This window comes from Eleutherodactylus coqui, chromosome 3, assembly GCF_035609145.1.
Source record: "Eleutherodactylus coqui strain aEleCoq1 chromosome 3, aEleCoq1.hap1, whole genome shotgun sequence".
In the NCBI taxonomy this organism is placed as follows: domain Eukaryota; kingdom Metazoa; phylum Chordata; class Amphibia; order Anura; family Eleutherodactylidae; genus Eleutherodactylus; species Eleutherodactylus coqui.
This window is the reverse complement of record NC_089839.1, coordinates 164,960,681-164,973,376: the sequence shown is the minus strand read 5'-3', so window position 1 is coordinate 164,973,376 and position 12,696 is coordinate 164,960,681. Positions and strand designations below refer to the sequence as shown.

The following is a 12,696-nucleotide window of genomic DNA, read 5'->3' as shown; positions in this document are numbered from 1 at the left end:
CTCATTTATTTTTTTTTGCCTTCCTCTGGATCAACATTGGAGAGTAAGAGGCTGAACTAGATTGACATATGTCTTTTCTCCGCCTTACACACTATGTAGCTATATTAGCTGAAACGAATCCCTTTAGTAACTTTCTGTAAAGTTCAACTCGAGTTCGGGCTCTACAGGTTTGGTTCGTTCATTTCTAATGATGACCATTAGTTTTAGTGATTTGCTGAACAGTAGCCACATAGACATAGGAAACCTCAGTTAGAACACAAGAGAGTGTTGTGGGCATGCTCTGTGACATGCGCAGAGGTAATCTGCAGCAAGGGTGAGAAAAGAAGAGGTGCCAAGCTGTCCCCAATGCCTATTGCTAATGAGGATTACTATTAGCTGCCTCTAGCCTTGTAGCAGTAGTGTCACCGTTCATTTTAATCCTGCCTTGTGATTATAATAGGGTGAATGATAAAAAGTGATTTCTACAAAATTTAAAACCTTCCTTCTGCATGTTCTAATGGGCTCCCACTCCAAGGCTGTGAAGAATTTCCTATATCAGTGACCACTCTGTCTTTCCAGGTAGTAGACACAATAGTTATAGTAGTAATTTAAGGGATTTTCCAAGATAAAAAATTAAAATGAGCTGGAAATGTTGTAAAATAAAAAAATAGCCATACTCACGTCCTTAAAAGTACCCCCTGTCCTGCATAGGAGCTATAGCAGTAGCACGTGGGCCATTGTGCATGTTACCAATCAGCCAATCACAGGCTTTAACTGTCATACTGTCATGAATACAACATGACCGCTGAAGCCTCTGATTGGCTGAGTGGTCATGTGCACAATGACCTACACATCACTGCTGCAGCTTCTTCACGGATCAGGGCTTCTACGTTGTACCAGGGGGCCATTTAATCAGGTCCTGATTGCCCATGGGCTATAAATGTCTAAGTTGCCCGTGCCTGCTTAGGAAGGGCGGTAAAACATCTGATCAGGAAAACAGCTTTAAAGACACAATACACAGTTGAATTGGAATCCATTACAAAATATAACATGCATTATGTTAATTTTCCTTGGCAGAATATTTTCATGTCATGGTGCTTCTGGTTTAGTGTAAGATGAATAATAGTGCATTATCATGTTCTTACAGGACCAGGATTGGCATTTTTAGCTTATCCAGAAGCAGTTACCCAACTGCCTATTTCTCCTCTCTGGGCCATCCTTTTCTTCTCTATGTTGCTGATGCTTGGGATTGACAGCCAGGTACGTCTTCTTAAAAAAAAAATATATTGAAAGGTTCACATGAACGATTTTTAGACGCGCAAAATACTTGCACCTGCAAAAGATAGGACATGCGTGGCTACAATGCACCCATCTAAGGTGTGTGCTGCGTGAAAAGATAAGACCTGACCTATCTTTGGTGCATTTTGCCATTGACTCCTATAGGAGCTGGAATAACATGCAGCACGCACCACGATCATGTGAGACGAGCAAATTATGCGCAAATGTAGATCTTGCCTTTAGCTTCGTTCCCTCGACTTTTTCACACATGAGTGGCGATCTTTTTGCGCGGCTATTTGTGCGCAAAAAAATGCTCATCTGAATGAGGCCTGAGGGTGGTTTCACACGAGCGTGTTTTTGTGCGTACATAGGTGTGCACCAATGTACACTCAAAAGCACGCTTGCATTAAGATCTGTGTATTGCCTTCAATGGAGCCGTGGCTGCTGCCAGCGGCTCCATTGAAGGCAATAGTCTGCCGGCACCCCTGAATTGTTTTTCAGGGAAGGACTTTACATATAAGCCCTTCCCTGAAAAACAAGAATTTTAGTGAAACAGATGCAGCAAAGGAATTCTTCATCCTTGCGGGGAATAAAGAATTCCCTACCACAGCTGTCACAGAAAATCCCCACCTGCTGAATGGGCTGCCTCTGATTGGCTGAGCACTGTGACCAATCAGAGGCAGTACTCAGGTATTAAATGACAGCTGAGAGCTGCCTCTGATTGGTCCCTGCGCTCAGCCAATCAGAGTCAGCACTCACCCATTCATGAATTCATGAATACCCATTAAAAGGTTTCTTACTGCATGATGAATCTTTTTGTTTCCCTTATTGAGAGCATTAAGATTATTTTCAACTGGCTAACAAAGTACCAAATTTTGTGTCAAACTTGAAGGTGACTATTGGCTGAATAAGAGTGCATTAAAGCGATAATCATTCAGTGTAAATATGGCCACTGATAGGGTAACAAGCAACATGTTGCTGGTCTTTTTGTTTCAGCTTACCAAAAAAATAGACACTGTTAATAGTCAATTTTGTGAAGTCACAATTTTTTGTATTTGAGTGGCTTGCAAACAAATTTGTACAGAGATCTCCTCTATGGACAATATCTCAAAAAAGCTAATGAGGAATCATCGCTCTGAGTAAAATCAAGTGATCAACTGTCGTTCATACGCTTTCTAAGTGACTAAATGATAGTTGCTTCGTGTAAAGCTACCATAAGCGCTCGAGTTTGTCACAGTCAGTGTTCCCCCTGAAGCTTTGTATGCATGTGCAGCAGAGGATTTATTCAGATCTGACAGAAAAATAGCAGAATTCTGCAGAATTCCATTATAAGTCAGTAGGGTCTGCCAAGTGTTGGTGGTACCTGTTGTACAACAAATCCACATGCTATAACTACTGTAACATGAAATACTGTAGCAACACAAGAGTAAACTAAGCCTAAGCTGCGCATTTTGGAAAGTAAACACATTTTAACAAGGTCTACAAGTTTAGTAGTAGCTGCACCCATATACAGAGTGCAGCATATTGAACTCTATGATTTCCAGAGTGCACAAAGCTGTGCATCATGGGCACAAGACAGTACATTTTCTTCTTTAATACAACTTTTATTAAAAATCTTAAGATAAGGGACCTTTAAATAAAGTACAATACTGTAGTCTTATTGAGCATGCCAAATGTTACCTTGATGCTGTAGTACACTAGTTGTTGTGGCTGTGATATGTGTCCAATGAGTGTCTTCCTTCTGCCTTCCCCCACACTGCTCACTGTAATTGACAGATCTCTTCCTATACCCACATTCAGTTAGGGTTATCATAAATAGTGTTGAGCGACTCCTGAAATAATCGAGTCTGAAGTGACTGACTCGATTTAAAAAAATAATTGTCAATCAGGACTCTGGATTCTGACTTCCATTAAAATCAATAAGAGTAAAAATCAAATTCTCTAATTTGGCCTCCAAAATGTCTTTTGAACAGTGGAGGTGGTGGGGGCAGCTTAGGGGTCGGCACTACTGCCCTGCAATGGTGGGGCCCCAGACTCAAATCCCCATCAAGGCCAGATTCAAACCTAGAACTCCAGCAGTGCCAAGCCAACACACCATGGAATGCGTGGAATGGTTTGACCATTCTGATCACATTACTGAGAAATACCACTATGCAGTAAAGAGTTGGCAGAATTTGCTTGCTCAACTTCTCCTGCAACCCTGATAAGTAATGCTCATGGAACATCAACAGTTGTATTTGCCTTCTATGATGGGACTCTTAATACGTTATCTCCTTCTGTTGAGAATGCTAAGCATGGCCCTGTTTTACGTGCTTCATCTGCCTATGCGAATACTATTATACAGGACGTTTCAGCACAAGCTAGTGTGGTGGATATGCAAAATGATACACAAAAATGGACCTACTCTACATGATGTTTTTCTAGCTGAGACTAAAAGCAATACTGCTCAGATTGGTAACCTGAAAGAGAATGTTGACTTTAAAATTCTATTTGCAGAAAGTTACTGAAATATTGTCTAAAGCAGATACCATAGTTCAGTAAATCTACCATGTAATGCAGCCAGCATCTTAAATTATGTGTGTAAAACATAAATAATGAACATCATTTACAATGGTTTAAGAGGTGAATATAATTTCCTGGAATGTGCGGGATATGGGGGATAAAACTAAAAGATATGCTGTTTTTTCATCTATTTAACAATTTCAACCAGCTATGTCTACACATTTAGCAAATTACTGTACACTTGCTTCACCATTTTGTATGTGCACAGATTTTTTATTCTGTGCACTCAAATTATTCATTTGTAAGTATACTGATTCACAAAAAGATCACTTTTAGGTGTGAGTCATCTTTTTAGATTCCATGGGGATATTTGTTTGCCTTAAATGTATTATTGCGCAAAAGAAATACTTTTTGGTGGCAATATGTGTGTCCCCCCCCCCCCCCTGTAATTCAGCAAATGTATTAAGGTGGTGATGGAATTTGTGGCTATGTTCCATGTTATTTCCACATTAATTGTAGGCGATTTTCATAATTGCCTGAATCCTTGTTTGAATAGATTTATTAAAGGCCTTATAGTAGCTTCTCCTTCCCGAAACTATTTTTGCCTGTTTATTTCTGGAACTAGATTTTTGTGATTTGTGAAGCTTGGAAAATCCAGCAGTTGACAATATTCTAGTCATTCCAGATCACATAATACACTTTTTAGAATAGATCACCTGGTTCATCTATGCTTGCTTGTGTTCATAGAATGGAATATCTATCATGAACTGTGTGTGATCACTCTCCACTTTATTTATCGTTGATTATGAATGGCAGGGGATTTAATTTGGATAGAGTTTGGAGGCTAAATCCCTTTTGGTTGAACCTGTTTAATGCTAATGCTAGAAAGGCATTTTTTCAGATTAATATTGGCTCTTCCTCAGTGTCTGTACTGTGGGATGCTATGAAGGCATTTATATGTGGTCGTCATATACAGAAAATTAGCGTACATAAGTCTAAATCTCAGGATGTCATTAGAGCCCTTGAGCAATAAGCTTTAGATGCAGAGCAAGTATATATATATATATATATATATATATATATATATATATATATATATATTCTCCCACTAATCAGGCGGAAATGAATTCAAAAGAGGCACAGCCTCAACTTGCAGATGATCTGAGAGATGTTGCAAAAATAGGCGTCTTTTTATGAAGTGGAAGATCTTTGAGGAAGGGGAAGCAGCCTTCTTGGCTTCTATAAGGTGCAGGAATCATCATATGATGTGGCAGCATTGAGAAGGCCTAATGATTCTATGGTTATAATGGAGGATGACATTTTGGAGACATTTGTTCTCTATATTCAAAAAACTGTATGCTTCTAAGTTAAGTGTGGATTGTGAAGATGTTTATGAATATTTGGCTCTGGTACAATTATAAGCTTTGCCAACTTTGATCAGAGATCGATATAAGAAGCTAATATGACACTGAATGAGTTAAGGGATGCAGTAGCAACACTTCCTATTGAAAAGTCGCCTGAGTTGGATGGCCTTCCAAATGAATTGTTAAGAGCTATATTGATATGCTTCTGCCCTACTAACTGTCGGTGTTTGATGAATAACTGCATGAAGGCATACTTCCACCATCAATGAGAGATCCTATCATTGTCTTAATTCCTAAACCGGTGAAAGGATTTGTCTCTTCCTGATTCCAATATCTCTGTTGATCACTTATGTTAAAACCTTGGTAAAGGTAATTGCAAATAGATTACTTCTAGTAATCACTCGTTTGATACATGAGGCTCAGTCAAGCTGTATGCCAAACAAATCAAGTGCTATTAATTTAAAGGGGTTATATTTGAATCTTCAGGCGGATCACCAAGTTTGTGGGAGCTGGACTATTTTTTCTCTTGATGCTGCCAAAGCTTTTGAAAGTGTCAAATGGAATCATTTGTGAGCTGTTCTTAATAGGATGGGTTTCGGTGAGAAATTTGTGGCATGGGTCAAACTGCTCTATTCAATGCCAGGGGCAAGAGTGAGGGTAAATGGTCATATATCAGGATGGTTGGTGTTGGAGAAGGGAATTATGCAGGGGAATTATGCCCCCTGTCCCATTTTCTCTTTGCCTTGGCAATCAAGCCCCTGGCGGATTTCATAAGGCAATCACCCGATAAAGTTGGAAGGCAGAATGGAGAGATTAAGGAACATATCTCATTATATGCAAATGATCTGTTGTTGTATGCTGGGGATGTGAGTAGATTAATGAGTCCTATTATCTCCATTTTTGATATATTTAGTAAGATGTTGGGTCTCTCAAAATTTGTAATTCTTCCTTTATATCCCATGCCAATGGACTATTCATTGGAACATATGCATTTACAAATAGTGAAGGAATTCAAATATTTGGGAGTTGTGGTATCTTTTTGCTTCCACTGCTAGAAAAACTTTAGGATAACGTCAAGGTCTTGAATCGTCTGCCATTGTCGATAATTGACAGGGAAAATCTCACTAAAATGCTTCTGATGCTACAGCTCCTTTATATACTTCCAAACTCTCTGGTTTGGATTCCATTACAATATTTTTTTAGACTCCATAACATATTTAGGAATTTACTATAGAATTAAATTGGAGACTCTTCAAAGCAATAAGCGATCTGGAGGATTGGCAATTCCAAATGTTTCAATATATGTTCTGGCATCTCAATGGCAACAGTTGAAGGGGTGGGGAGAAAGAAATAGGGTAGGGCTAAATGATAGATTAGTTTCTAAAATGACAGGTTGTAGCCCCCCCCTGTAATTGTATGTGGGAGAGGGATGAAAGGAGGAAAAAAGGGATTACATCCAACAATAAATTTTGATGATTAAATTATAGAAAACATTTAAGCAGATTCTGCAACTAGATGGATTTACTATACACCCCCACCACCCCTGTGGGAACAATAAATTGCCCCCACTATCCGCCCAGAGGAACCATAAATTGCCAGAGTTTTTCAGCTTGGAGGTATTTTCACCATGGGGGATGAAAGTGGAACAAGTGCATTCTGGAGGTCTTTTTTATAGCTTTGAACAATTTAGAGAGCTTTATGATGCGCTTGATGCCTAGGCCAGGTCAGTATCTGTGCTTATGGTTGTACGCCTTATGATGAAGTTTCTTGGGTGTTTTGTCACTACGAAGAGTGTAATATCTTATTTATATAGACAGATGCTTTCTTACTTTTTACAGCAATTGTAAATAAAAGTAAAAGAAAAATGGGACAAAGATTTAGGCTATATTAACAAGCATAAACGGGCCGCAGTGTTGCGTATGAGTCCAATTATAACACTAGCTCAAATCAATGAGTATCACAATTGTATTTAGTGTGTAGAGTTTATTGTACTCCCTTAAAGTTGTTTAACATGTGCATTAGATTAAACTCAGACTGTCTAAAATATTATATGGATGGTGCAGATTTAATGCAAATGGTCTGAGATTGTGTAAAATTGTGTGAAAATATATCTTGTCGATATTGGTCTTGTATATTGGATATTGTTGATGGGCTTAATGGACATGCCCTTATTGGAATTCATAGAGCATTTTATCAGGCACAGAAGCTGATTACTGCCAGTTGGATGCAGCCTGCCCCCTCAACAGTAGGAGATTTTGTCCCAAAGATAAGAGGTTATACCCTTGGAAAGGAGGATATATTAAAAAAAAAAAAGAGACTGTTTGACTGAGTTTGAGGAAACTTGGAGAAGATGGCTGATAGATATAATGCATAGTCCACCTCAAACTCTGGTTGTAGAAAAGTTTATGGGATTTAGAGAGGAGGGGGAGAGAAGTGAGGAGGTGGAGGGAGAAGAGTTATTTATTTACTTTTTTCTATTTTGTTAGGCATGGGGGAGATTATGATCTGCTTAAATATAGTTGTGATTACAGATGGTCCCGTACTTGCGAACAGGTTCTGTTCCAGGAGCCTGTTCGCAAGTACATTTATTCGCAAGTCCGAACAAATGCTTGTATGGAGCGGGATCGCGGGTAGATCCTGCTCCATACAACATCGGGTGCCAGCTGTTCTTACAGCGAACATGGTGCATGGCTTGATAGGCGCTCTGCACAGGCAGCCCTGGGGCCTTTCAGAAGGCCTCCAGCTGCCTAGCAACCCCACAGTGTCTCGCGATCTGACCGGACAGGCTTCTATCAGGCTTGATAGAAGCCTGTCCGTTTCTGCACAATATGATGTAATGCCATAGCCATAGCATTACATCATACTGTGCAGGACAGATTGTTCGCATCTTGCGAAGTTCGTAACTCGAACGTTTACAAGTAGGGGGCTATCTGTAATTGTATTGTTTAGGTTAGACAATATTAGCATTCTAGTGGGGCACAGAATGTTAGGATAGCAGTATACAGCTCTCACTCATGACCTGAAGGTTGTTCAATCCCAGCAAGGTTCAGGTAGCCGGCTCGAGGTTGACTCAGCCTTCCATCCTTCTGAGGTTGTAAAATGAGTACCCAGCTTGCTAGGGGATAATAAATAAATTACCCGAAAGCACTGCGGAATAGGTTGGTGCTATACAAATAACAAGTCCTTTTTTCCCCCTTTCCCTATGTATATTATGCTTATACATGTATAAAATGTGTAGAAATGTAGGGGTAATTGTATTCAAAAATATAACTTCAATAAAAATGATCTGATTAAAAAAAAATAAAACAGTGTTATTCCCTATGTACACATAGCAGCTTATTCTGAAAAGTCATTTGAAGAGTTATGTACACTATAAATGCAGCAACATTTTTTCTTTCTTTTTTAAACTCACTGCCTCTGCTTCACAGCCGTCAAACAGGGCCTGATTTTAAAGACAAGTTCCCTACCATAACAGAAATATAAAATGCTATGATGTACTAAAATAGGTACTTTTATTTTAGTTCATAGGCAAATTAGAATGTGTTAATGCAGAATAGTAACTCAAATTACAAGCAGATGCATAAAATAACATCCACCCAAGCTATACAATACAACAGTCATTAAGGTTTGAGAGTATCACTAAAACATCATGATTCATGATGCTCCAAAGTGGTCATGCCATTGCTTCACATATGAGTGCACAGGAGTCTTGACAAGTGCTGCGGTCATTTTCTGAATAGTTGTCAAGTCATACGGGGAAAGTAGGTCGCTATACGCCTCAGGAGCTGAGAGACGATCAGTGAGAAAAGAAATATTTCAATAATAATGTCTGCAGTATATATAATTATCCCGAGTCTTTATGAAATATGGACTAATTGTAAATGGCTCTTTAGTAGATAAATCAGTTTCCGTATACATTATTAAGCTTCTTACCAACGCTAAAGATCTGTGTACAACACATGAAGAAGTAAAATTAGATTTCAGACTATGCCTGGCAGCACCTAAGTGCAGTATGACAAGTCTCATTAATCACATTACTGATTGCACATGTCCTTGGACGCCTACAGTGTTCATCCATATCACCATGTAGGTATTCGTGTTCCTGCATGTTCCGGGGCTCCACTATGAAAAAATTAAAACAGAGTCCTGACCTACCATGTAGAGTTTATAATACTGATGTCTTCTTCTCTAGACAAAGGGCCTTTGGGCCCACTGTAGCAATAGGGCCCAGATGTGACTGCTGCCTGTGTACCTCTATAGCTTTGCCCTTTTTCATTTACCTTTGGATTCATCCAGCGCCTTTAAAGCTTATGTTCACATTTTGACACCATTGCATTGCCTGAGCCTATGCTACACTCAGAGCTGTATTTACAGTTCTGTCGATATCAGAGCTGATAATTTTTAGCCTTTTTGCTGGCTTACAGTTTGAACAGACAATTCTTTGATAATTTGCATTCTGCGATGTTGGGCCTCATGCATACTGGTATATGCAATTTTGGTCTGTGAAAAATGCGCCATTTTCATTGTATGTGTATGTGCATTGTTGGTGCATATTTGGTGCACATGCACCTTCTTAATGTTCCACTTGCATCCATATTCACTGCATTTTTCAGACACGCAAAAAAAAAGCAAGAAGGTCCAGTGGATCTCACTTTTTTTTCCCACTGTCTCCTGTCACATGCTGTCTGTATTACATCCATAAACAATATGAATGTAATATGTGCCCATGTGCATGAAACCTTAGGCTGCCTGTCCACGGTTGGGGCGGAATATCGCTAGCGATATTCCACCGCAAGGGAGGAGGGGGGAGCACTGACAGGTCTCTGTGATGAGCCTATCTAATAGATAGGCGCACCGCGGATAATCGCAGCAAATCAAAGCATGCTGCGATTTCAATCCCGTGAGCAGAGAATCGCTATGATTCTTCGCTCATGGACGTCGGGCTGCGCTTACCATAGTTAGCCTATGGAAATCTTTTCATAGCATGATCCGTGGGCGATTTATTGCAAGCGGATCATCGCCCGTGAACAGGCAGCCTAACTGTACCATTTTACATCTAGCACTATACTATAATTTGAAGAGAATTAACTCTCTCACTGTGTTATAGCAGCTCAGGGATGTGTCTGTCAAATGTTGATTATTTCTTGTAGCAGCCAACAGAATTGTGAATGCAACTCTGAATTCAGGGTCAGTACAACTTAGGCTGGACACCCACTGGCGTTTTATTCTCTCTTGCGCTGCGAGAGCAAGTGAACACACTCGCCTCGCAGCGCAAGAAAGACGCCGGGATGAGTCCAGCACTAGCCCCATTGAAAAGATAGGGAGAGTACCGCGGACTTCTGTCACAGCTGTGGCAGAAGTGCAGCATGCTATCCCATTGCTTTCAATGGGATCGGCACTGCTGCTGGTCCCATTGAAAGCAGTGGTTTGTGGCAAACCCTGCAGTATGATTTTCAGGGAAGGGCTTGAAATATAAGCCCTTCCCTGAAAATCATTATTAAGTGGTAAAAAAAGAAAAAAGAATTACTCACCTCTCTGCCGCTCAGACGTGTCCTTCCGCTGGCTCCCCGACTGTGCTGTCCAGCACTTTCCTGAAAGGGCTGTGCTGATTGGCTGAGCGCGCAGCCAATTAGAGCTAGTGCTTAGCTATTGGCTGAGTGCTCAGCCAATTACAGCTAGTGCTTAGCTATTCATTCACTTGTTTTACACTTACTGCTCTTTGTAATGGTCATAACCAGAAGTGTAAGAGGAAGAATTATTTTCATTGATTTTAAAGGAAGTGAATCCAGCTCTTTGATTTCCTCCCATGACCACTAATGACAACATACAACCCTGCTGCACTAACAGCAGACCGGACGATCAGGTGTTGAACAAGGATCCCAAGTGGTGGATCCCCATCGGTCAACTGCTGATAGTCTATCCAGAGGACAAATCAGCAGTTGTAAAAGCCCTTTAATGTTCATATTAACTTATACACTTCATTTAATGAACATATTGTTAACCCCTTTACACAACAGGATGTAAGTTGATGTGCTAGCTGGGGGACACAACAGGATATAAACGTATGTCCTGCGGATGGGCATCCCACAGCAGTAGCTGGCTGTGACTGATAGCTAGCTAGCCTCCTGCTGCAACAATGGGGATCAATGAGAACACTGATTCCCACTTTTAACCAGACTGGACTGCATACACTGGTGTCTAGGCCTGCCATGGCCTGTGATTGCTATTGTGAGCGATAATGCATTGCAGAACAGAAATGCATTATCATAGTGATCAGTGCTTTTATGCTTTAAGTTCCCTATAGGTGCATAAAAAATGTAAAATAAAAATAATTAAAAAAAACTAACAAAAAAACTTTTCTGCGCACATCCCGTTTGTCTAAAAAAAACTTACGAAAACAAAACACCTAATCAGTATCATTGTATCTGTAATGACCTCTACAAAATAAAATCAATACATAGGGTAAAAAAGCGTGTAGTGTAAAAGCAAAATACTTTATTCAATAACACAAAGAATTAAAACTACATGCAAAAATTTGAAAGAAAGAATGTAATGTCCATAATGTAGGGTTTGTCTGAAGGCTCGTTACTAGTGATGAGCGAGCATACTCGCTAAGGGCAATTGCTCAAGTGAGCATTGCCCTTAGCGAGTACCTGCCCGCTCGAGAGAAAAGGTTCGGGTGCCGGCGGCGAGCAGGGAGCTGCGGGGGAGAGCGGGGAGGAACGGAGGGGAGATCTCTCTCTCCCCCCCACTCCCCCCCTGCTGACTGCCGCAACTCACCACTCCCCTGCGCCAGCACCCGAACCTTTTCTCTCGAGCGGGCAGGTACTCGCTAAGGACAATGCTCGCTCGAGCAATTGCCCTTAGCAAGTATGCTCGCTCATCTCTACTCGTTACCAAAACATATATATGAGTTACATATCACAATCAATGGATAAAAAGGTAAATAACATATAAATCCAGTGCAAATAAGTACTGTCACCACATTCAGCCAACACAGAAACCAAACCAAAGACCCAACGTACTTTTCACTCGTTGCTTCTTCCAGCGGTCCTTCAGACATACCTACATTATGGACATTGCATTCTTTTTTCCAAATTTTTGCATGTAGTTTTAATACTTTGTGGTATTGAATAACGTATTTTGCTTTTAAACTACGTGCTTTTTGCCCCGTGTGTGGATTTTATTTGGCACTATATATATGTATGTACACAGGCATGTTCTAAGCATATACTGGCCTGTTTTTGTTGGTGATACAAGTATAACAACCTGTACAACAAATATTTATCCTATACTGCAAAAACCATAAACAAAAATGTATTTTGTTCATTTTTCCTCCCAAAAAAAGCAATAAGGACTCGTTCATATGAGCGCTGTGGGCGCGCAGTATAGGTGTGCACAGAAGACGTTTCTATTAGAACCAATGGCTTCCTATAGAAGCGTTCACATGAAGGATTTTTAGAAGCACAAAATCTAGAGGCGGGCATAGCACTCGCATGTCCTATCATTGGCAGGTGCAAGCGTTTTGCGCATCTAAAATTCATTCATCTGAACGGTTCTATAGGAAACCATT

The 12,696-nt window shown here is 40.3% G+C and overlaps 1 protein-coding gene across 1 annotated transcript in view; it reads left to right on the top strand.

The window, feature by feature from the left end:
- Positions 1-12,696, top strand: part of SLC6A1 (solute carrier family 6 member 1) — a 219,386-nt gene that overhangs the window by 183,103 nt on the left and 23,587 nt on the right. The window contains exon 10 of the mRNA XM_066596491.1: positions 1,127-1,239. Within this exon, the coding sequence (XP_066452588.1) occupies positions 1,127-1,239 (113 nt within the window). The remainder of the gene's footprint in view (positions 1-1,126; positions 1,240-12,696) is intronic.